Consider the following 27,163-nt stretch of genomic DNA (forward strand, 5'->3'; position numbering starts at 1 on the left):
AAAATCCCTCCTGAGATGTGTGCAAACCTGGTGGCCAACTACAAGAAACGTCTGACCTCTGTGATTGCCAACAAGGGTTTTGCCACCAAGTACTAAGTCATGTTTTGCAGAGGGGTCAAATACTTATTTCCCTCATTAAAATGCAAATCAATTTATAACATTTTTGACATGCATTTTCCTGGATTTTTTTGTTGTTATTCTGTCTCTCACTGTTCAAATAAACCTACCATTAAAATTATAGACTGATCATGTCTTTGTCAGTGGGCAAATGTACAAAATCAGCAAGGGATCAAATACTTTTTTCCTTCACTGTAGCTTGCTAAACCATAATCTCAACTCATAACATTACTACCCTGCAGGAATCTGAAGGTAGCTAACCAACCAGGTTCAATGTTAGCTAGCTAGCTAATATTAGGCTATAACTAGCAATGCAAATGGCACTGAGATACAAATAATATTACTACAGTAACACAGATCATACACATAACGTTAGCTAGCGAGCCAGCCAGCTAATGTTAGCTAGCTAGCTAACAATACGCTTTAACTTGAAATAAACGACTTTGACAAAATTAGAAACGTGTAATATCTGAAAATGTAGCTAGCTAGACGATCTTACCCGTATACATGGATGGACACTTCTCCCTCTCTGTCACGGATGCCATGGTTGCCCTTAGTTTGAAGATGTAATCCGGAGACAGGTGTTGTAAACAATAGTCTTCTGTGTGTTCTCTTTCGACTCCCTCTGCATATTTGCACTCAAACGCCCGAATTTTTGCCATCTCCTTAGTTATCATACTCTAATTCCACTGGAGAGCAACACTTTTGCTTTTTGCCGTTCTACTACGTGATATCGTTCAAAAAAGCCACGTTAGAAAGGATTTCCTACACATACTGACCAGCTCATATTATAGACAAAACCATGCTACATGGCAGACCAATCCGAACTCATCTCTCGGCATGTCTAGCCCACTCATTATCTCAGCCAATCATGACTAGCGGGAAGGTTCCTGTCTTTTTCGGTGGCTAAACCAACTAGGCTCGTAATTTAACTATTGTATTCGTATTTACAGATGGCATACACGTTTGTTATTAAGGCACATGAAAGTTCACATGTTCCAGAAAGCATTTCTGCCCAAAAACGCATTTTGATTGAATTTTTTTTTAACATTCAAATGGCTCTCATGTGAAGTAGTGACGCGCAACATACGCCTAGTTTCCTGAAATGAGTCACAGTATAAATACTGTAGTATTACTATAGTAAAAACTGTAGTATATACTATAGTAATTACTGTAGTGTTTTTGCCAATATTACAGTAGTATTTACTATAGTGTTTTTTGTTTCATTATTTTTGACACAGTGGGGGCGTTCTCCTTGAGGAAACCTACTTTGCAAATACTAAGAGCAAAATGACCTAATCTGTAGGACGGTAGGAACGGAGTCCGTTATATAGTAAACTGTAGTATTTTTTTAATGCTGGTGTAAAGACAAGGCGCTACGGAACTCGTTCTTCAGTGGAACGTAAAAGTCTGTATTCTAAGGTTGTGATGTAACCTCATTCCCTGGGGTCAAAGGGTTGCTGCCAGGAGATGTGCTTGTTTAACAATCTTCTATTTTCTCCTCAGAAAATATCATAGATAATATTCTGACTGCCACAAAGAGCTATGGTCTGGGAGATGAGCTGGACAGGTATGTCACACCTCTACCACAACAACATCAGGGGGCATCTTGGGGTATTTAAAGGGTCATGCCTGCTTCTCAAGGACATTCAGAAACTAACCTCCAGTATGCAAACTCTCGGCTTACTCAGAAATATTCTAGCCTGGTCCCAAAAATGTTTGTGCTGACTTGCCAACTCTTATGGTCACTGTCATGCCAAAACGACCATATAAGTTGGCTAGACAGCACAAACAGATCTGGGACCAGGCAAGAAATATGTTCTACCAATCCCGAAAACGTTGCTGATTTTCCAGCGTTCTGTCTTGTTAAGGGCTTGGTTCTTTCCACAGCCACTATCTGCCGACCTGATATCATCAACTAAGGAAATAGGGAATGTGTTTAATTTTCCACCTGGAATGTAGAACTCAGACTAAACAGAGGTAACATTCTCTACTACATAATGCTGTCAGGGTACCTGATAGCGATTGGACAACTACTAATCATATCAGAATCAAATGAATCACTGTGCAGTATTTGTCATTTTCCTCTCTTCACAAACCTTACAGAACTTGTGTTTTTCTGCTGTTCTTTTCCTGCTCTTCTAGTCTGAGTTGTAAGAAGTGCATCATCATGGGAAATGGTGCTATTCTGGCCAACAAGTCTATGGGTGCAAGGGTTGACGAGTACAATGTGATTGCAAGGTCAGTTTTAAAAGGCACAGCAACACCAGGATTCTTAAATAATCTTTCCTAGATTCCTTACATCGTCTATCCTTGCCTCGTTCTCAGCACTAGAGGAGAACATCCGAAGTTATCTGACCTTCTCCAATATGTTTTGAGAAGGATGCGAAGAGAGAGGATGCGAGGAATTGAGGAAAGACAAATTGAGAACTAGCCAATGCTCTGTGATTGTGAGAACCCTATTTTTATAGGTTCCTAATCCCAGTTGACCTGTATGTGTTGCAGGTTGAACGAGGCCCCAGTGAGTGGCTATGAGAAGGATGTGGGTTCCCGGACCACTATGCGTATCACCTACCCAGAGGGAGCCATCCAGAAGACTGAACGCTACGAACAGGACTCCCTCTTCGTCCTCTCTGCATTCAAAGCTCTCGACTTCAAATGGCTGCGGTCCATCATCTTTAAAGAGAGGCTGGTAAGTGGTAATCCAGCTAAGAGTGAACATTCCTACAACGTTAGGTAAAGTTCCAATGGAGTCCCAATTCATGGAGAAAACTTTAAAGTCATGAGAACATCAGGGTTGGGGTCAATTTAATTTCAAATTCAATTCTGGAATTCAAGCAGGAAGTGGAGAATTTACTTGGAATTTTATCGAAATTGCAGCAGTCTTAATTTTTGTTTTATTGGATTTGAATTGGATTTTAAATTGTCTGAATTCGAATTGAAGAAGAAAAACATCCTTAGAATGGATCTGGAATTAAATTGGAATTCAGACTGTCGGAATTGGAATTGAATTGGAAAATAAAAACATAATTGGAATGGAATTGGAATTTAGAATTTTAAAACTTGAGTTGTATTATAATTGTGCAAATTCCAGTTACTGGAGTTAATGCATTTAGCATTGAAATTGAATGCAAACTTTGTTTTGAATCAAATAATTATATACATTACTGTGTCTAAATTATTTATTTAATGCTTTCCTATGAGGAGTTAACGTGATATATTTTTCCAGTAAGATTAAAGTGATAGTTCACCCAAATTACATATTGGTTTCCTTACCTATAAGCAGTCTGAACTATGGAGTCTGAACTATGCCCTTTATATGGAGGCAAAATTCAAATTCCACTGAATATTGTTTACTCAATTATTCTGTATTGCTTTATAATTCCACAACATATGCCATTTAGCAGACACTTTTGTCCAAAGCGATTTACAGTCATGCATGCATACATTTTTTATGTAAGGGTGGTCCCAGGAATTGAATCCACTATACTGCCGTTGTCATGCTCGACCAACTGAGCTGCAGAGGATGACAACATGTTGTATTGCTTACTTCTAGCCTTGGAAAAATAAATGTTAAATGGTGTCAGGGGTTGATTAACATATTTCCCAGCATGCTGTTTTGCTGGTCCATTTTTCAAATTCTTTGTTTCTATTTATGGTTTTTTGGATTGTTATTTATATTATGCAGCACAAAGATAAGTAACCTACTTTTTTATTTATTTACTCTAATCTGTTAGTGGTTGGATTTATTGTGCCCGTTTTTGAGATGGTGTAGCCAGTTCATATGGTTTAGGTTGTCTTATTAACTTTTTGCTCTCTACCTTGCAATCAGTCTGACTGCAAAAGGTGGGTGCTGAACGATTCCAAATGTTGCAAATCCGCCATTTGGCTCGGTTTCAATGACACCTGATTTACTTAAAGAGCGACTGCCCCTGAAACCCAACTAATCCCTTTGAAAATGTCCTATGTGGCATCGATATGAGTCAGAAACATTTATTATATAAATATGTATATAGGATAATTTTGGTCATAAAGCCAGTCTTTTTGGAACCTGAGTGCGTCACAACGGGTAAATAATGGGTTTCGATTGCAATTATATCAACAATTCATGCCCCCTTTTGCCTATAAATATGTGTTGGCACTGTGTTTTCTGGGGAAAGACTGATTGGGTTGCTTTGCGGGCGAGCAACCTCTCCGATCATTTTCATGATGTCCATCCGGTTTGCCATATCTTTCTAACTGTTCTCTTTCCCAAAAGCTCCCAACATACAACCTATATACTTATTATGGACACAGTATGCTTACATTATTAGTTATCTTGTTATTATTTGTTGTTATTTGTTATTAGTCCCATCCTTCAACTCCATTCAATACCTCCCATCTATCTCTTAACACCATCCATATAGGATTTCTATTTGCCATATATATTTCAACCGTACTGTGATGTTTTACAAAAGTTCTGAACCTTTCTATTCTCATTGCTTCTACAGATTGTGAGTTAAAGATAAACATTTCTGCTAAAAGTATTATTATATTATTGATCGATTGACTATGACTTTTCAGATCACCCAGTAATGCTATCTGCAAGGTTAGCTCCAGGTAAATATTGCAATCCTTTAGCCATTCCTGGACCTGTGTCCAAAAACAAGCTACAAATGGACAGAACCAAAACAAATAATCTAATGATTCTGTCTATTCACAGCAAAATCTGCAGAGCTGGGAAGATTGTATCCCCCATATAAATAACATTCTATTGGTAGCAAAAATTTTATATAATAATTTTAATTGAAAGATTCAAATTTTTGAATCCGGTGTCGTTTTGCGTGTTAGTTCATAAACACTATGCCATGGGATCGGTACGACAAAAATCTCTTCCCAACTATTTTGCAATCTAAATGGGACGGCTGTCAATCCTTTGGTCCTTAAGTGAAACTGATATACTTTTTTATTTATCACAGTTTTCCTTAACCAATTATGTTCTTTAATGCAAGGCCCACAGACAAGTTCCTTACTTTCTCCCCCTTCCACTTTCCTTTTCCACTTTTGCGGTAAGGCTGCAATTATTTGGTTATAATTTTGGGTAGAGCAGACATTTCCATATGTTTTTGTTAGCTGCATGTGAGTCATAACTCCACCAGTCCTACCGATGATATCATTTACGAAGATTATACCTTTTTTAAACATTCTGTCAAAAAATAAAGGTTTTTTGTCAATTAGTATATTTGAATTTAACCACACTATTTGTTGCATTATTTGTTCTGTCGTTTCTGGAGGATTAAATTGAAATTGCAACCAACTCCTTAAGAGGACCAATTGAATGGTCGAAAATGAGCAAACCCGCGGCACCGGATCACGTAAAACTAACTAGCCCACTGGAACGTCTTCCCCAGACAAGACGTGTGGTTAGTACTTGCCCTTGCTCGGGAAATAGCTACTCTCGTGAAAATGGGCTTCCATAAAGTTGTTCAACAATCTTTGGCAGATGGCCAGGATATGGATTACATCCGATTAGCTTCTACTTTGGCTGTCAACCGTCAAACCTGAGACTGGTGTCTTGTAGGTAAGTAGCTAAATTCTGTTTATAGCTAGCTACTATGTTAGCTAGCTTGCTACATGTCATTATTTGATAGGCTATGCCGCTATGATACTAGTGCCTTCAGAAAGTATTCATACCCCTTGACTTATTCCACATTTTGTTGTGTTACAGCCTGAATTCAAAATTGATTAAATAGATGTTTATTCACCCATATACACACACAATACCCCATATTGACGAAGTGAAAACATGTTTTGAGAATTTTTTCAAATTGATTGAAAATGAAATATAGAAATATCTAATTTACATAAGTATTCACACCCCTTTGCTATGACAGTCCAAATTTAGCTCTGGTGCATCCAATTTCCTTTGATCATCCTTGAGATGTCACTACAACTTTATTAAAATGTTTAGGAGGTAGATCAGCTTTAATATTGCAGATAGATTGTGGGTTCTATCAATGTAATTGTTTGCATCATTTTTAATCCCTCATATAAAAAAAAAAGTGTATATACATTGGGGAGAACAAGTATTTGATACACTGCCGATTTTGCAGGTTTTCCTACTTACAAAGCATGTAGAGGTCTGTAATTTTTATCATAGGTACACTTCAACTGTGAGAGATGGAATCTAAAACCCAGAAAATAATATTGATTGAAAAAATATGATTTTTAAGTAATTCATTTGCATTTTATTGCATGACATAAGTATTTGATACATCAGAAAAGCAGAACTTCATATTTGGTACAGAAACCTTTGTTTGCAATTACAGAGATCATACCTTTCCTGTAGGTCTTGACCAGGTTTGCACACACTGCAGCAGGGATTTTGGCCCACTCCTCCATACAGACCTTCTCCAGATCCTTCAGGTTTCGGGGCTGTCGCTGGGCAATACGGACTTTCAGCTCCCTCCAAAGATTTTGTATTGGGTTCAGGTCTGGAGACTGGCTAGGCCACTCCAGGACCTTGAGATAATTCTTACGGAGTCACTCCTTAGTTGCCCTTGGCTGTGTGTTTCGGGTCGTTGTCATGTTGGAAGACCCAGCTACGACCCATCTTCAATGCTCTTACTGAGGGAAGGAGGTTATTGGCCAAGATCTCGCGATACATGGCCCCATCCATCCTCCCCTCAATACGGTACAGTCGTCCTGTCCCCTTTGCAGAAAAGCATTCCCAAAGAATGATGTTTCCACCTCCATGCTTCACGGTTGGGATGGTTTTCTTGGGGTTGTACTCATCCTTCTTCTTCCTCCAAACACGGCGAGTGGAGTTTTGACCAAAAAGCTCTATTTTTGTCTCATCAGACCACATGACCTTCTCCCATTCCTCCTCTGGATCATCCAGATGGTCATTGGCAAACTTCAGATGGGCCTGGACATGCGCTGGCTTGAGCAGGGGGACCTTGCGTGCGCTGCAGGATTTTAATCCATGACGGCGTAATGTGTTACTAATGGTTTTCTTTGAGACTGTGGTCCCAGCTCTCTTCAGGTCATTGACCAGGTCCTGCCGTGTAGTTCTGGGCTGTTCCCTGACCTTCCTCATGATCATTGATGCCCCACGAGGTGAGATCTTGCATGGAGCCCCAGACCGAGGGTGATTGACCGTCATCTTGAACTTCTTCCATTTTCTAATAATTGCGCCAACAGTTGTTGCCTTCTCATCAAGCTGCTTGCCTATTGTCCTGTAGCCCATCCCAGCCTTGTGCAGGTCTACAATTGTATCCCTGATGTCCTTACACAGCTCTCTGATTTTGGCCATTGTGGAGAGGTTGGAGTCTGTTTGATTGAGTGTGTGGACAGGTGTCTTTTATACAGGTAACGAGTTCAAACAGGTACAGTTAATACAGGTAATGAGTGGAGAACAGGAGGGCTTCTTAAAGAAAAACTAACAGGTCTGTGAGAGCCAGAATTCTTACTGGTTGGTAGGTGATCAAATACTTATGTCATGCAATAAAATGCAAATGAATTACTTAAAAATCATACAATGTGATTTTCTGGATTTTTGTTTTAGATTCCGTCTCTCACAGTTGAAGTGTACCTATGATAACAATTACAGACCTCTACATGCTTTGTAAGTAGGAAAACCTGTAAAAGCGGCAGTGTATCAAATACTTGTTCTCCCCACTGTATATATATATATTTTCCTTGATTTTCCCCTAACCCTACCACCCCTCCAATTGGAGTAAACTAATGTACAACAATACTTACACTTCTACTTCCAGCTTAAACAGTACATACTATATACATTTTATGGACACGGTACATTTTAAATTAGTTATATATTTTTTTGCCCCACCCTTCAGCTACCCTCAACCCCTCCCATCTATCTCTGAAAGCCTTCCGGTTTTCTACTTCCCATATATTTTTCAACTGTGCTGTGATGTTTCACAAAAGTTATGAACCTTTCTATTCTCATAGTTTCTACAGATAAACAATTATAATTATATTGTTGATCAATTGACTATGGCTTTTCAAGTCACCCAGCATTGCTATTTGCAGAGTTAGTTTTAGGTAAAAGTTGTGATTTTTCAGCCATTCCTGAACCTGTGACCAAACACAAGCTACAAAAGCAAGTAATCTAACGATTCTGTCTCTTCTCAACAAAGTGTGCAGATATTCTATTGGTTGCAAGAGTTTTGTATAATAATATAAATGAAAAAAACTCTTACGTTTTGAATCAGACGTTGTTTTGTGTATCAGTTCATGAACCATGTGCCATGGGATCCAGCCAGGTCACCCGTGATACAAGTCAGTATTAGACGTCCATCCATGTCTGAGGACATCGGGAGATGACGTGGAAACCGGCCACTAGAGGCGACAGTGAACACTGTTACCTTCAAGTAGGTTTCGGTTTTGCTAGGGTGTTGTGGACGAGGATGGCGGATGTGCGTAAGCATTTGCCTCTGGTGCAAAAGGTTGCATGCTCCAAGAAGTTTTTGAGATTTTTGTTTTAATCCTATCCCAAACCTTAACCCTTACGTTAACCATTCGTTGTTAAGATTTCGGAGTTAATGCCTTAACAGAACCTTATACACTTAGAAATGTGATGTTTTAGAACCATGTATAAACGTCTAATTCTGACGTGAGACTGTGAGAGCTTGTTGTGGAATCAGCACATCAAAAATCTCTTCCCAACTATTTTGCAACCTGTATGGTGCAACTGTACATTTTTTGGTCCTTAAATGGAATTGGTATACTTTTTTATTCATCACAAATTCTAACACATTTTGGCTTTGGTGCAAGACCGACAGACAAGTTCCTTACCTTCTCCTCCTTTCACTTGCCTCCTCCATTTTTGCGCTAATGCTGCAATCAGTTGATTTCCATGTATTTTTTGTTAGCTGCATGTTTGACATAACTCCACCAGTCCTAATTATAATATCATTAACAAAGATGATACCTTTTTAAAAATAAAATAAAAGTATGTTTTTAATCAATTAGTATATTTGAGTTTAACCATAATATTTGTTGTAATATTTGTTCTGTCTTTTCTGGTGGATGAAACTGAAATTGCAACCAGCTCTCTATGGCTTGTTTTAAAAATAGCTATATTTTGGAGATGATTTCATTATTTTTTTTTAAACGAAAGTGAGAGGTTTTAATCTGGGTAAAGGGAAAAAGGCCATTTTTTAACAAGGGGTGAGCCATTCTTACTAATCTGCTGGAGGACCAGTTCGGATTTAAGTGTATCTTTTGTATGACTGAAGCCTTTAGTGAGAGGTTCAATGCTTTAATATTTCAGCATTTTAGCCCTCCGAATTCATATCAAATAAAATTAGGCTATAAATGTCACTACAACTTGGAGTCCACCTGTGGCCAATTCAATTGTTTGGACATGATTTAGAAAAAAAAAACACCTGTCTATATAAGGTCCCACAGTCGACAGTGCATGTCAGAGCAGAAACTATACCATGAAGTCCAAGGAACTGTCCGTAGATCTCAGAGATATAATTGTGATGAGGCAAATATCTGGGGAATGGTATAAAACAATTTCTAGAGTGTTGAAAGTTTCCAAGAGCACAGTGGTCTCCATCATTGGGACATTAAAAAAAGTATATGTAACTACCCAGACTCTGCCTAAAGCAAGAAGGACCTTCATCAGGGAGGTGACCAAGAACCAAATGACCACTGACAGAACTATAGAGTTTCTTGGCTGAGATGGGAGAACCTGCCAAAAGGACAACAGTCTCTACAAGCACTTCACCAATCTGGGCTTTATGGGAGAGTGGCCAGACGGAAGCCACTCCTGAGAAAAAGGCACATGATGGCACGCCTGGAGTTTGCAAAAAGGCATGTGAGCATAAGGCAAAATATTCTGTGGTCTGATAAGGCAAACATTTTACTCTTTGGCCTGAATGCAAAGCGCTTTGTCTGGAGAAAATCAGGCACAGCTCATCACCCGTCTAACACCATCCCTACCGTGAAGCTTGGTGGTGGCAGCATCATGCTATGGGATGCTTTTCAGCGGCAGGGACTGGGAGACTGGTGAGGATAGAGGGAACAATGAATGGAGTCAAATACAGGAAAATTCTTGATGAGGTCCTGCTTCAGAGTGCAAACGACCTTAGACTGAGGTGAAGATTTACGTTCCTACAGGACAATGACCCCAAGCATACAGCCAAAGCAACGCTGGAATGGCTTCAGAACAAGAATGTGAAAGCCCTTGAGTTTCCCAGCGAAAGCCCAGACTTGAATGCCATTGAAAATCTATAGAATGATTGTCAAGCAAATAACTTCCAGTCTCACGGTAATTGACCATTAATTAACATAAACACATTTAGTAGCTCCTGGCTTCCACACATAGCCTACAAGTCACTGATGCGGACCTTTGGAACATCTACATTTAAAATAGTCTAATAAATCCATGTAATATAGCCTACACGTTCACAATAAATCCATTATTTATTTTAGACAGGTCTAAAGAAACATGATATGAAGAAAATGTAGTCTATTTCAGATTAACAGAATAGCATACTCTGAGTTGTACTTATGTTAGGTCATCATCTGGCTATGCCATATGGCTGTGGGCTACACTACTTAATTTAGCAGAAAATATTAGCTTAGAATTCCGTGGCATTATTTTATAGCATTAAGAATGCTATTGAACAAAGCTGAATAAAATAGAAAGGATATTTTCTCCAAATGATGAGGGAGTGCACACATGTGGCTATTCTGTGTTGAGCGGTTAAAGAAATAGATACTCCTATATGCTTAATTTAGAGTTATTAATGTAACTTTATTTGTTCTACAAATGTTGGGCTATAAATTATGTTTAGACGTTTAATACATTGTAAGGCTGCATGATGCGACTCTAATGATGATTTGAAAAAGCCGGATGATTTGAAAAAAGTCGCATGAAAGGCATGAGCTCTGCTTAGTTTTTTTTGCGCAGACTGTACACACGTCATCAGTCTCTCATTCACAATTTGACAAGCACTTGCTAATGGCTCGAATTTCCCAGCGGCATCCCCTTTGTGTTGCCGTAATGCCCCCTAAAACAAATACATGCCTTTTGCAGCCAGTGGCCATTGTGCCCTTGGGCTGAATATAATAATGATAATTCCCTTCTCCCTGAGTGCTGCTTGCTCCGAAGCACCTCTCACTCACATGGCTCTCCATCAAGTGATCAGGTCTTTCTCACAGGCTACAAGTGAAGACAGACACATCGGGGACGCAACTGCGCACGTTCTTATCCAATTCCAAGGTGCATATTGAAGATATTGGAATAACTGTCCACATTCACTTTTCGTCAGCCAACAAGATGAGTAGGCCTAACGAACCGCAAAAGCACTAGCCTATGTCAGTCTACTATCCCCCATAGTACAAAAGTTGACCTATTCTGTGCGAGAAAGAAATATTCCAAACATAGTCTGGGACAGTTGTGGGATGCAATAGATCCCAAATTAATACAACCAATAGCATCAAAAAAACTGTTTTATGCAATGAGGCTGACACAACAGATCAGAACGTTTAGCCTAAAATGTTGATAAACTATTAGGCTATTTATTCACATTATAAGCGCAGCAATGTGCACACGGCAGTAGGCTATACACGTGAATGTTCCATTAGCGGGAAAACACCATTATCAAAAGTGACTGCAAAAGGTATTATGCATGTAATACTTTTATTATAAAGTATTATATACATTTTGTATTGTGAAAATGATCTTCCCCAAACTTGAAACTCAGGTGCTGCTTATGTATGCCAGTTAGGCTCTACAACCCTTGTAAAGCGGATTAATGTGCTTAATTTTAATAAGTTATTTGGCCACTTTAGTTGTTATACAAACCTTATCAAAACATATAGGTCTATGGGCTAGTCTACATGAGGTGTACAACTATGATTAGAAGAAAAAAAAAAGGCATTGTTTCTTGCCTTATGCTGGGCATCATTCACATGATAATATATAGACAGCCGGTGTGGCGGTAATATGGTCACCGTAACAGCCTAGTCATACCCAAAACGACTCAAAGCTGTAATCGCCACCAAAGGTGCTTCTACAAAGTATTGACTCGGGGGTGTGAATTCTTATGTAAATTAGATATTTCAGTATTTAATGTAATATATTTGCAAACATTTCTAAAAACATGTTTTCACTTTGTTATTATGGTGTATTGTGTGTAGATGGGTGAGTAATACCAGCATGTCAGTGCTAGCACATGTCCCTTGTTATAGCTGGGAATTATCATCTCTAATTCGCTATGTTCAACCATGACTGTATAGTGACAGTCTCTCCCTCCCTCTCTTTCTCTGTGATAGGAGTTGGGTTGGATCTGTAAGTCAGGCTCCCTCATGTCCCGTATCTGTGACGGGAGGGGCCTGGAGCTGATCTACTGGCACTGGTAAACACCTAAGTAGGGACAAAAGGTGATTACTAATTTGCCAGAAGATACCAACCCTACCGTTACGCTTGTTTACACTGAGCTGCACTGGGGTCGGAACGCAATCAAGGCGCGAGATATGTGTTGAAAAACGTACCTCAGTGCAGGGATGGGATTTGCCACTGTATTCTAAGTTGTACCTTTATCGTCTTTGATACAGCTCTTTTGTGTTCAACGCAACGTGCCATTCCACAATGGCTGTTGTGGCTACTGCTAGCTAGTATGAGGACGAAAAGGGCAGTTTTCCAGGAAAACAAACAGTATTTTCATCTTCGATGGAGCAGTGTGGATAGAGGTCAGATTTGGAGTACAGTGGCATATCCCATCTCTGCATTTTCTGACCCATATCTCGCGCCAGCTCCACGGTGTCTTAATGTAACCATGATTGCGTTCTGGCCCCAGTGTAAACAGCCGTAATGGTAGGATCGGTATCTTCTGGCAAATTACTAATAAGACAGGACATTACAAGTGTTTAGTAATATCAGAATCACCTTTTTTCGCTAAATACATTTGCTTGTACAGGGATTTGACTCTGTCAAATAGTGCGGCCACAATAAACAACATTTACAGACAGACAAACTGATTATACGGACATGATAACACCACCCTTTCAATACATGTGTGACTCAACTCTACCTCGTTTTTCTACAGATGGAGGCATAGCCGTGGGAAGTAGTTTGGCGGTGGGGTTGCTGCGATTTTGTTTTTGCACTACTTTTGTGAATGTATTTTTATTTGTTACTTTTTTAACCCTCAGCACCTCTACTTCCCACGGCTATGGATGGAGGACAGAAGAGAAGCTTTGGTCATGGAGTTCTCTGACTGAAAGACAGGTTGATCCTGATGTCTGAATTGGGAAAGACCTTGTACTTAACATTAAAATTATACAAGACACATTATTACTTTTTGTCTTTTGTTATTATTGAATTGAATGGTACTATCAATGGGGGACGGGGGGCATATGGGACACCATAAAGGAAGGTATGACGACTGACATGGTTGGCAAGGTAGCCCCAGCACCACCAGACAAAATGTTGATAGGTACAGTATCTGTAGCGGCTGTGAATGACAATGTAATATTTGCACATTGTTATATTAGCAAAAACCTTCTTCTACAGTGTTATGTGAAGGATGGTTTATTCTACATGGAACTATTACATTTGAAAATGATCAAAACACTGTTTAGAATGGCCTAGATTCAATCAGATCAAGCATTAACCGGCGATAGCCGACAACTGCATAGCTGATGTTTTGGCAGTGTCGGAGGTGGAACTGCGTTGGAGCTGTCAAATCGGTGAGCAGCTGCTCTTGTGATCATTGTCACGTAGCCACACCTGTCCCACTCGTGTTAGAAGTTCAGAATGAGAATGTGTACCCTATATAAAAATAATGATACTCAAAATTAAATTAATTAAATAAAATAATTAGGATTTCTATCAGCCTAATAGAGGTGTAGATTAGGCCTACATCTCACATTCCAGTGTTTGAACTTGTAAACTGTAGTGATATTAGTTCTGGGATTTGTCTTCCGGGAAATATCTAACAGCGGACATAAGATGAGAGGAGACAAAACTAGCCAGTTATAGAATTGTGTAAGACAGCTGAGCTGACTCAAAACCGGGCATTCAACTCGCAGTTGATACCGTTTCCACTGTATCATGTATTTACATGACATGATAAAACGTTGAAACTAAGTTGCAAGCTACTTTCATAGCAAAAATGTTGTAGAACGAGTGTCTTATGAAACACATTCCAGACACTGGCTCTTGCTATCTTGCCATAAATGATTTGAGAGAGAAATAACAGCTAGATAGGATAGCCAGCTGCAGCTATCGCTAGGCTATGCTAGCTAGCTACTGTCAGCTTGGCTAAACACAAGGTCAGCACAGGCTTTAGCCTACATATAGAACTGAATTAGCTGACCATCTTGAGATAGCTAGTCAGTCAGGAGGGGAGAAGTCCTCAACTTCAAAATTTAGATCTCTCCATAGCAAAGCTAGCTTAGCTTACCTCACTGTACTCACTACTGGCCTTGTTTGTTGTGATTGAACGGCAAAGACACACCCAAGAAACACCCACATCAAACCACACCCCCAAGACTACTCTCATTTGCCTTCAGTCATGGCCGTTAACATTTCTTAATGAGCATTAATGAAAAACGAGGCCAAATCAGGAAGTGCAGTCGCCCTTCAACAAAAGGTACATTTTTTAATTTTTTATTTTATTTCACCTTTATTTAACCAGGTAAGCCAGTTGAGAACAAGTTCTCATTTACAACTGCGACCTGGCCAAGATAAAGCAAAGCAGTGCGATAAAAACAACAACACAGAGTTACATATGGAATAAACAAAAACGTAGAAAATATATTTACAGTGTGTGCAAATGTAGTAAACTATGGAGGTAAGGCAATAAATAGGCCATAGTGCAAAATAATTACAATGTAGTATTAACACTGGAGTGATAGATGTGCAGAAGATGATGTGCAAATAGAGATACTGGGGTGCAAATGAGCAAAATAAATAACAATATGGGGATGAGGTAGTTAGGTGGGCTAAGTGATCGGTAAGTTGCTCTGACAACTGATGCTTAAAGTTAATGAGGGAGATAAGTGTCTCCAGCTTCAGAGATGTTTGTAGTTCGTTCCAGTCATTTGCAGCAGAGAACTGGAAGGAATGGCGGCCAAAGGAGGTGTTGGCTTTGGGGATGACCAGTGAGTTATACCTGCTGGAACGCATACTACGGGTGGGTGTTGCTATGGTGACCAATGAGCTAAGATAAGACGAGGATTTGCCTAGAAGTTATTTATAGATGACCTGGAGCCAGTGGGTTTGGCGACTAATATGTAGTGAGGGCCAGCCAACGAGAGCGTACAGGTCACAATGGTGGGTAGTATATGGGGCTTTGGTGACAAAACGGATGACACTGTGATAGACTACATCCAATTTGCTGAGTTGAGTGTTGGAAGCTATTTTGTAAATGACATCGCCAAAGTCAAGGATCGGTAGGATAGTCAGTTTTACGAGGGCATGTTTAGCAGCATGAGTGAAGGAGGCTTTGTTGCGAAACCGGAAGCCGATTCAATAGGGAACATTTGTGAATAATCACCAGCAGTGGAAATAAAATAATATGCCAACATTACTGGACTAACAAACTGGCTGACTAACATTTTCAGAAACTTCTGTATCCCTTGGCCTTGGGTAGCAGCAGCAGATGGTTGAATCTTTATCGTTAGCTGCTGGCTGCATGATTACATCAACCTAGCTAGATAATGTTAGCTAACTAGCTAGGCTACTAAAGATAATGTTAGTAGTTTGTTAGCTTTAGATTGGATCATTCTAGATAGTTTTAGAGGATGACTTAACTGCTTTTATTAACACGTACCTTGTTTTCCATGAAAATGTGTGTTTGCTCTCTCATGAGGCAGGCAGGCAGGCAGGAGAGGAGGGTTGTCGCTAGTTACCACAGCCACAAAGTCAAAAATGGCTATAACGTAAAAATGAGGCTCTGTAGGCTGTAGCTAGGAGACCACTGTGACTGACAAGGGAACCCACCTGTCGCAGACAGCGTGGAGGTTACTGCATGAAATCCCAGAGACAAATTGGCTGAAATTGGGGGAGGTACTTTGTAATCTTGTCCAATAAGAAACACCTGCTTTATTTTCCGTAGCAAAACATTTGTATACGTTTTTCTATGACGTGAACTAATGGATATATATGGTCAACACGTTCAGTGCTGCTGCTTTGAAAGTGGTGTGGCGTCTCCACACCAGATTACTGGGGAAAATGCTGTCTCGCCACACGTTTTCCAGTGGCTCTGGTGGCAGAATATTGAATTAAGAATTTTATTTTTGAATTGACTTAGAATTAGAATTTCAGATTAATTGAATTGAGTGAATTTTGGGGGCAGAATATTTAATTAGCAATGGTAGTTTTGAATTTACTAATAATTGGAATTCGAGATGAGATGCATTGAATTGATGGAATTTATAGAGAGAGGGAATTGAATTGGAATTGAATTTATGGAATTGACCCCAACCCTGGAGAACATCCCTAGGAACCTCTGTCACACGTTAGGGGACATTTTTAGAAAACTTTAGGTTAATCAGGCTAACCAGTAGAGGGCAGTGGGAAGTTAGACATGCCTCCATCAGACCAACAGTGTCATTGCCAGAAGTACATTCATTTTCAATGTACTGCTGCATTTGCCTTGCAGCTTTGCATTGCAGAGGCAGTTGCAGTGCATTATATCCAACATGTGCATCAAATTGTATGCGTAGACTTGACAGAAATAGTAGCAAAAGGTGAATGTTGAACTTTTGTTGCACACATATCTAGTAAACAATGTACATAATGAAAGAAATGAGTGCAGAATTTATTATGCAACATTGATGCAATGACGCTGTCGGTATGACCGAGTCGTTAAGAGAGAATCCCTGGGCTAACTTTACCAAGCCATGAGCACCTATTTGTCCTGTGTTAACTATGGTGTCGTACTTTGCCCAGGAAATACCAGGGTTAATGTTGATGAAAAGAAACGTCAAGAGAGAAAAACACTGAAACATGGCATCAGATCAGACCCTGTGACCATGAAGTGGAAGATACAGGTAACTGCCAAAATAATGGAAACACTTGAGTAAATGAGGGATACAATGTGTATTGAAAGCAGGTGCTTCCACAGAGGTGTGGTTTCTGACTTAATTAAGCAATTAACATCCCATCATGCTCAGGATCATGTGTAAAAATGCTGGGCAGGCCATTATTTTGGCCATCACTGAATGGTTTGAAGAGCACCAAAATGATGTAAACCGTATGACATGGCCGTCTCAGTCACCAAATCTCAACCCAGTGGCGAACGTGCATAAAGATGGCATAATTCAGATAGGATGTCATTGTTTTAGCACTATCCACTGAGTTTTTAAACTACAGAGCGCGATATGGTTTAATGTGTCAATAAATTTTTCGGTTTTCCAAATTGCCAGCGTCTTGAAGCTAAAATTGGGATCATGTGTACTCTGCTAATGACCATACAAAAAAAAGAGTATTAATTTAGCAAACTTATCAAAATTAGCAATTAGTGGTTAGTGCATGCTGGCCGCCATCTTTATGCACCTGTGCTTTTGAACACTTATGGGAGATTCTGGAGCAGACCCTAAGACAGTGTTTCCACCACCATCAACAAAACACCAAATTATGGAATTTCTCGTAGAAGAATGGTGTCACATCCTTCCAATAGAGTTATGACACTTGTACAATCTATGCCAAGGTGCATTGAAGCTGTTCTGGCTCGTGGTGGCCCAATGCCATATTAAGACACTTTATGTTGGTGTTTCATTATTTTGGCAGTTACCTGTATGTACCCATCTTTACCACACTGTTTACCTCAATTGGATAATACTAGACTTTGAAACTCAGCACTTGTTGTGACTGGAGAATATTTGTGTCATTATACCAGTTCTATCATTATACCATACTGAATTGTATGAAGAATATGTATAAAACTAACTAGCTGGCATGTTTGATCCTCAACCCATGAGGGCAAGTCATGACAGTTTTGACCATGACAGTTTACAATCCAGGGGTACACCAAGCAGTTTAGTCTCCTCAACTTGCTCAATTGCCACATTATTCATTACAATATTTAGTTGAGGTTTTCAGGTTTAGTGAATGGTTTGCCACAAATACAATGCTTTTAGATTTTGAAAAGCTTATTACTTGCCTTCTATTCTAAAACTGACTGCACCGCTTTGTTAAGTGTTGCAGTGATTTCACTTGCTGTGGTAGCTGACGTGTATATATATATATATATATATATATATTTTTTTTTTTTTGTTTGTTTGTTTGTTTTTTTTAACCTTTATTTAACTAGGCAAGTCAGTTAAGAACAAATTCTTATTTACAATGACGGCCTACACCGGCCAAACCCGGACGATGCTGGGCCAATTGTGCGCCGCCCTATGGGACTCCCAATCATGGCCGGTTGTGATACAGCCTGGAATCGAACCAGGGGGTCTTTAGTGACACCTCAAGCACTGAGATGCAGTGCCTTAGACCACTGCGCCACTCGGGAGCCCAATAATGTTGAGTCATCAGACACACAGGCTTTACTCAGTGCCAGTGGCAGGTCTTTATTTTTTTTATTATTTCAGCTAATCATCAGTAATTTGTGTAAGTTCTGAACATGTTGAGTGCCCCTCCCTATAAGCATGCTGAAAGTATGTTGTTAATGTGTTTACTGTGAAATAGCATTGTATCTGGTCAAACACAATTTTTCCAAAAGTTTACAACTAAGGGTAGGTAGCAGGCTGATTGGTCAGCTGTTTGAGCCAGTAAAGGGTGCTTTACTATTCTTGCGTAGCGGAATTACTTTTTCTTCCCTCCAGGCCAGAGGGCACACACTTTCCTGTAGGCTTAGATTGAAGAGATGGCAAATAGGAGTGGCAATATAGTCTGCTATCATCCTCAGTAATTTTCCATCAAAGTTGTCAGACCTAGGTGGCTTGTCACTCTTCCACACTCACTTTACGGAATTCAAAATTACAATGCATACTGCCCCAACAGATCCACAGATGATGCAATCTCTATTGCACTCCACACTGCCCTTTCCCACCTGGACAAGAGGAACACCTACGTGAGAATGCTATTCATTGACTACAGCTCAGCGTTCAACAACATAGTGCCCTCAAAGCTCATCACTAAGCTAAGGATCCTGGGACTAAACACCTCTCTCTGCAACTGGACCCTGGACTTCCTGACGGGCCGCCCCCAGGTGGTAAGGGTAGGTAACAACACATCTGCCACGCTGATCCTCAACACGGGGGCCCCTCAGGGGTGCGTGCTCAGTCCCCTCCTGTACTCCCTGTTCACCCATGACTGCATGGCCAGGCACGACTCCAACACCATCATTAAGTTTGCTGACGACACAACAGTGGTAGGCCTGATCACCGACAACGATGAGACAGCCTATAGGGAGGAGGTCAGAGACCTGGCCGTGTGGTGCCAGGATAACAACCTCTCCCTCAACGTGACCAAGACAAAGGAGATGATCGTGGACTACAGGAAAAGGAGGGTGGAGCACTCCCCCATTCTCATCGACAGGGCTGTAGTGGAGCAGGTTGAGCGCTTCAAGTTCCTTGGTGTCCACATCTCCAACAAACTATCATGGCCCAAACACACCAAGACAGTCGTGAAGAGGTCACAACAATGCCTATTCCCCCTCAGGAGACTGAAAAGATTTGGCATGGGTCCTCAGATCCTCAAAAAGTTATACAGCTGCACCATTGAGAGCATCCTGACTGGTTGCATCACCGCCTGGTATGGCATCTGCTCGGCCTCGGACCGCAAGGCACTACAGAGGGTAGTGCGTACGGCCCAGTACATCACTGGTGCCAAGCTTCCTGCCATCCAGGACCTCTATACCAGGCGGTGTCAGAGGAAGGCACTAAAAATTGCCAAAGACTCCAGCCACCCTAGTCATAGGCTGTTCTCTCTGCTACCACACGGCAAGCGGTACCGGAGCGCCAGGTGTAGGTCCAAAAGGCTTCTCTGTTTATTATCTGTGTATAGTCACTTTACCTCTACTACATGTACATATTACCTATTATTATATATTATTATATTATTATAATATTATTATATAATTTTAAATATTACCAAGGGCCTTGTAGCCATCCCGGAAGGGAGAGTAACATTGGTCAAGCGTGCTCTCTCCTCGTGTAGCACAGGAGATGTGTTGGTAGAATTTCGGGAGTGTTTTCCTCAGATTTCCTTTATTACAGTCCACAGCTACAATAAATGCGGCCTCAGGATATGAGGTTTCCAGTTTGCACAAAGTCCAGTGTAGTTCCTTGAGAGCCATCGTGATGTCGGCTTGGGGGGGAATATACAGGGCAGTGACAATAGCCAAAGATAATTATCTCAGGAGGTAATGTTGTCGGCATTTGATGGTGAGATTTTCCAGATCGGGAAAACAAAAGGACTTGAGTTCCTGCACATTACCACAATCACACCATGAGTTGTTAATCATGAGACATACCTCCCACCTTAGTTTTTTTCCAGAGAGTTCTTTCTTCCTGTCCGCGCGATGTAAAGAGAACCTTGTTGGCTGTATGGATGGGGACAATGTATAGGGAGAGAGCCTTGATTCTGTAAAACAGAGTATGTTACAGTCCCTTATGTCTCTCTGAAAGGAGATCCTAGCCCTGAGCTCATCTACTTTATTGTCCAGGGACTGAATGTTAGCGAGTAATATACTCGGAAGCGGTGGATGGTTTGCTCGCCGCCTGACTAGAACCCGAGCTCTCCTCCCTCTGGTGGAGCACCTGGGATGAATGCGGCTGCCTTGGGAAATCTAAACAAAAGATCCAGGTCAGGGAAGACGAACTTCTGGTCATATCTCTGGTGAGTGACAACCGATCAAATGTCCAAAAATATATTTTCAGTTGTAGGAAATAATACTAGAAACTTTCGTAGAAATACTGCAAAATTGGCTAGGAGATAGAAACAGGGTGACTGTGTCTGTCGGTGCCATCTTATCTGAACTGAGGACATACAACCACAACTTGCTCTATAAATACTTAGCATAAGTACTTTGGATAAATACATTTGAAAAGGAATGTCTTTAGTGAAGGCCACTCCTTTACAGGCTAGATTACGGAGTTAGTTATCTAAGCGTGCGATACATAGGCCTTCAAATCTATCTTTTTGACTAAAGAAAACACAGATGACAAACAGCCTGTGCTGTGAGGTAGTTCTTTACTTGTTTTTTTTATAAACTCCTAGCCTGTAAAAGGAACCCCTTGTTGCTGTAATAGTCACAGGGCTCCCTAAACCGGTCTGTGGTTCTCTGGAACACCTCTGTGAAGTATATACAGTAAGCTTAGTGCAGTAGAGTGGCCTCCCCACAAAAAAATGAGCCCTGATTTCCTGGACCTCCTCCCACCCCAGTAGGCTAGGTTACGACCTGGAACTTTTTGGCTCTCCTCCCTGCCCCAGACCTAGTTTGGGATCTTGCTACAGGACCTGGAACTCTGTATGTGTGACTGACGTGACATTATTGTATTTATTTTATTTAACCTTTATTTAACTAGGCAAGTCAGTTAAGAACAAATTATTATTTACAATGACGGCCTACCAAAAGACAAAGGCCTCCTGCGGGGACGGGGCTGGGAGTAAAAATAAAAATATAGGACAAAACACACATCACGACAAGAGAGACACCACAACACTACATGAAGAGAGACCTAAGACAACAACAGCATGGTAGCAACACAACATGGCAGCAGCACAACATGGTAGCAGCACAAAACATGGTACAAACATTATTGGGCACAAAGGCAAGAAGTTAGAGGCAACAATACATCACGCGAAGCAGCCACAACTGTCAGTAAGAGTGTCCATGATTGAGTCTTTGAATGAAGAAATGGAGATAAAACTGTCCAGTTTGAGTGTTTTTTGCAGCTCGTTCCAGTCGCTGGCTGCACCGAACTGAAAAGAGGAACGACCCAGGGATGTGTGTGCTTTGGGGACCTTTAACAGAATGTGACTGGCAGAACGGGAGTTGTATGTGGAGGATGAGGGCTGCAGTTGGTATCTCAGATAGGGGGGAGTGAGGCTTAAGAGGGTTTTATAAATAAGCATCAACCAGTGGGTCTTGCGACGGGTATACAGAGATTACCAGTTTACAGAGGAGTATAGAGTGCAATTGGGTATATTTTGTTGATTGTGGCAAGTTGAATCTGAACAAGACCTTGGACAATATACTGTATCATAAATCAAATAAAGGCAATTCCCAATAAGTAAGTATAGGTGTCATCTTCCATCACTTTTCACCCTCAGAACAACCAGGTGAAACCTGAGACCACATGTTCTACAGGAGGGTGGGGGTGGGGGGGACTGTGTCCCTGGGCCTGGCTTTATGTGTCCCTTGCTGTGATGTTGTTGCCCTGTCAGAATCAGAAAGGCCCTTTATTCAGAACCAGTCTGACAGAGCGGTGTGTTGTGTCTGGGCTTGTCCTGGGCACACAGCCAAACCGCCTCAAAGCCACTTGGCTATATTTTAGTCCCTCTTTATTTGGAAATATCAAAGGAAGCACTCTGGTCTATTTGTACAGATGACTTGGGTTAAAATTCCCTGACCAACTGGTAAGCATCAGCTCTCACTTTGCCAGTTTCTCAGCTGAAGAGAAGAATGAACGACTAATCACAAGGCAGAAGAACATGAGAAGCAGACCGTGGTTCAAATATGAACCTGAAATAATTTCAAATACATCACCTGTGCTTGATTAAGCTTGCCTGACTTAATGAACAAATAGAATAGTCCCAAAATGGCAAATCCTGCCCAGCTGGCACTCCAAGCAGGCTAAAGCAAAAGCTCAAAGTATTTGAAATTATATAAATTAGTATTTGAAACCACGTCTGATGAGAAAAGATGTTGAGGTGCTCTGGGCTGGCTGAGCTCCCTTGTAATTGATATGCAGTGGTCAGGTCTAAAAGCTGGAAGACTTGTGCTGTTGGAGACCACCAACAGAGAGAGGTCACATTGTTATAGCAAGTGGTAAATGTATTACTGATGTCTTCATTTGTTATTTCCATTTTTAATGCTATTATTCAAACTAACTTTTCTTCCTCTCTCTCTCTCTCTCTCTCTCTCGTAGCATAGTACAAATGGGTTCTGGAAGTCTGTGGCCCGTCATATCCCCAGGGAGCCCAGTGAGATGAGGATCCTTAACCCTTACTTCATCCAGGAGGCTGCCTTCAGGTTCATTGGCCTGCCACACAACAACGGAAAGATGGGGAGAGGGGTGAGAGACTGGGAAACTAACTGATCGAAACATAATGCCATCAACTGCAAGAATCAGGCTCTGGTTTTATACAGTTAACAACTAGTCATTTACATAAATAGCCTACAGAATATGTGTTATCAGGATACTCAAGGAAGTTAAATGGCATTCCAAGAAATTAAATATAAAGAATAATCCACTCCACAAATGTCTTGTTAACAAACTATAGTTTTGGCAAGTCGGTTAGGACATCTACTTTGTGCATGACACAAGTACATTTTCCAACAATTGTTTACAAACAGATTATTTGTAATTCACTGTATCACAATTCCAGTGGGTCAGAAGTTTACATACACTAAGTTGACTGTGTCTTTAAACAGCTTGGACAATTCCAGAAAATGATGTCATGGCTTTAGAAGCTTCTGATAGGCTAATTGACATAATTTGAGTCAATTGGAGGTGTACCTGTGGATGTATTTCAAGGCCTACCTTCAAACTCAGTGCCTCTTTGCTTGACATCATGGGAAAATCAAAAGCAATCAGCCAAGACCTCAGAAAAAAATTGTAGACCTCCACAAGTCTGGTTCATCCTTGGGAGCAATTTCCAAACGCCTGAAGGTACCAAGTTCATCTGTACAAACAATAGTACGCAAGTATAAACACCATGGGACCACGCAGCCGTCATACCACTCAGGAAGGAGACGCGTTCTGTCTCCTACAGATGAACGTACTTTGGTGTGAAAAGTGCAAATCAATCCCAGAACAACAGCAAAGGACCTTGTGAAGATGCTGGAGGAAACCGGTACAAAAGTATCTATATTCACAGTAAAACGAGTCCTATATCGACATAACCTGAAAGGCCGCTCAGCAAGGAAGAAGCCACTGCTCCAAAACCGCCATAAAAAAGCCAGACTATGGTTTGCAACTGCACATGGGGACAGATATTGTACTTTTTGGAGAAATGTCCTCTGGTCTGATGAAACAAAAATTGAACTGTTTGGCCATAATGACCGTCGTTATGTTTGGAGGAAAAAGGCAGAAGAACACCATCCCAACCGTGAAGCACGGGGGTGGCAGCATCATGCTGTGGGGGTGCTTTGCTGCAGGAGAGACTGGTGCACTTCACAAAATAGATGGCATCATGAGGAAGGAAAATGATGTGAATATATTGAAGCAACATCTCAAGACATCAGTCAGGAAGTTAAAGCTTAGTCGCAAATGGGTCTACCAAATGGACCATGACCCCAAGCATACTTCCAAAGTTGTGGTAAAATGGCTTAAGGACAACAAAGTCAAGGTATTGGAGTGGCCATCACAAAGCCCTGACCTCAATCCTATAGAACATTTGTGGGCAGAACTGAAAAAGTGTGTGCGAGCAAGGAGGCCTACAAACCTGACTCAGTTACACCAGCTCTGTCAGGAGGAATGGGCCAAAAATCACCCAACTTATTGTGGAAAGCTTGTGGAAGGCTACCTGAAACGTTTGACCCAAGTTAAACAATTTAAAGGCAATGCAACCAAATACTAATTGAGTGTATGTAAACTTCTGACCCACTGGGAATGTGATGAAAGAAATAAAGCTGAAATAAATAATTCTCTCTACTATTATTCTGACATTTCACATTCTTAAAATAAAGTGGTGATCCTAACTGACCTAAGACAGGGAATTTTTACTAGGATTAAATGTCAGGAATTGTGAAAAACTGAGTTTAAATGTATTTGGCTAAGTTGTATGTAGACTTCCGAAGTCAACTGTATGCTATTGGAAGAATAATAATTAGGTTGTGTTTATAAAGGTAACATTAGAAAACGAAAAAACAATTATTTCAAAAAACATTATAGCATTTTCATTAGTTTATGTTACTCCAGGCTTTAAGTAAAAACGAAAAACCACTATTTCAAGTCCATCACAGTAGCCAGAACAATGCTGCCATGTGAGTGGTCATGTGCTGAAAGCATGGACAGCGCAGATATTATTGGAAAAAGTTACATTTGGAAATAGCTGCACCTCTTGAATTTTGAGAGTTATTTGACAAAGGTAAGTGTTATAGAAACTGCAGAATATGCTCTTTCTGATACTATATATAAATCAAAATGTTTTACCTGCATGACTCTGAAGGAGGATTTGATAAAGTGATGCTCCTTTCCCTACATCTGTCAATTACAAGATGTACAATTTGACAACTGATAATGCTGTCACTCATCAGACTATTGTCAATTTAATATTGTCTATAGGCTAGCTCTTATTATGTTTGAAATTAGTTTCCATATAGTTAAGGTGTAGTTTCGATGGGCTGGCTGTGCAGACTGACTGGTCAAGAATTCTTGATGAGCAAGTGGCGCAGGTGATGTGTTAAATGTTTCCCCTTGCTCATCAACTTGGATAGAGTCAAGGATATATTTGGCATTATTCTAAAGACCTACTGCAACACGTAGCATGATTTCGTTTCCCGTACAATAAATGTTATTAGTAATAGCGTTATAGTAAATAAAACAGTCCCGTAACATCTTAATTTTACAAAGTAAAACGTAAGAGAATGATATCAACCCGCAAGAGGCGCGGTCAAATTATTAACATGAGTGCCAACGATAATAAATAGGCATATCACAAACTCATCATTACACGTTTGTTGTTCTAAATTAAATCAACCTCTTCACCCTCCTTATCATTCAGTTAGGCCTAATTTAAATTCGATTGTGAAGTAATGTGCAGAATTATCGCCCATTCATCCATTTGTCATTCATTCAGTGAGGAGAGAGAGAGAGACTCATTAGCGCCTGGCTGGGTACCAACGTCCTACAGCGCATTGTCTTGGCGGGTTAAGTTGGGAATAGGTGTGATGAAAACAGGTATGAAAATGTATGCACTCACTAACTGTAAGTCGCTCTGGATAAGAGCGTCTGCTAAATGACTAAAATGTTTTAAAAAATGTAATGTAAATGTAAAAAGGCTCTAAATAATTTTCTGTTTCAGCATGAAAAATGTATGCACTCACTAACTGTAAGTCGCTCTGGATAAGAGCGTCTGCTAAATGACTCAAATGTAAATGTAAAAAAATTCATATTTCTGACAAATTAGTAATGCAAAATACAAACATTTAGGAAAAGAGCAGGACATAGCTTTTTTTAAATCTTTTTTTAAAAACTTTTTACCCCCTTTTCTCAACAATTTCGTGATATCCAATTGGTAGTTACAATCTTGTCCCATCGCTGCAACTCCTGTATGGACTCGGGAGAGGCGAAGGTCGAGAGACATGCGTCCTCCGAAACACGACCCAGCCAAGCCGCACTGCTTCTCGACACACTGCTTGCTTAACCCGGAAGCCAGCCGCACCAATGTGTCAGAGGAAACACTGTACAACTGGCGACCTTGTCAGCGTGCATGTGCCCAGCTTGCCACAGGAATCGCTAGAGCGCAATGGGACAAGGACATCCCGGCCGACCAAACCCTCCCCTAACCCTGGACGACGCTGGGCCAATTGTGGGCCGCCTCATGGGTCTCCTGGTCGCGGCTGGCTGCTACACAGCCCGGGATCGAACCCAGATCTGTAGTGACGCCTCAAGCACTGCAATGCAGTTCCTTAGACTGCTGCGCCACTCAGGAGGCCCCGACATTGCTTTTTTGGGGGGTGATATTTTAAAATGACAAAATCAAACGTCAGGCTAACGGCCACTATGGCCTCTCAAAGCACTTCATGATGACAGAAGTGAGTGCTACGGGGCGATAATCATTTAGTTCAGTTACCTTCGCTTTCTTGGGTACAGGAACAATGGTGGACATCTTGAAGCAAGTGGGGACAACAGACTGGGATACGGAGAGATTAAATATGTCCATAAACTCTCTAGCCAGCTG

General features: G+C 40.7%; 1 protein-coding gene across 1 annotated transcript in view; it reads left to right on the top strand.

Annotated features, from left to right (window-relative positions):
- LOC311149145 (CMP-N-acetylneuraminate-beta-1,4-galactoside alpha-2,3-sialyltransferase-like) overlaps positions 1-27,163 on the top strand; it is a gene marked incomplete at its 5' end in the record, with an annotated part of 48,045 nt that overhangs the window by 1,517 nt on the left and 19,365 nt on the right. The window contains 4 exons of the mRNA XM_084186232.1: positions 1,624-1,687; positions 2,263-2,358; positions 2,623-2,809; positions 23,185-23,331. Of these exons, the coding sequence (XP_084042358.1) occupies positions 1,624-1,687; positions 2,263-2,358; positions 2,623-2,809; positions 23,185-23,331 (494 nt within the window). The remainder of the gene's footprint in view (positions 1-1,623; positions 1,688-2,262; positions 2,359-2,622; positions 2,810-23,184; positions 23,332-27,163) is intronic.

The sequence above is a fragment of the Coregonus lavaretus genome, assembly GCF_964263955.1.
Source record: "Coregonus lavaretus genome assembly, chromosome: 21".
Taxonomy (NCBI): domain Eukaryota; kingdom Metazoa; phylum Chordata; class Actinopteri; order Salmoniformes; family Salmonidae; genus Coregonus; species Coregonus lavaretus.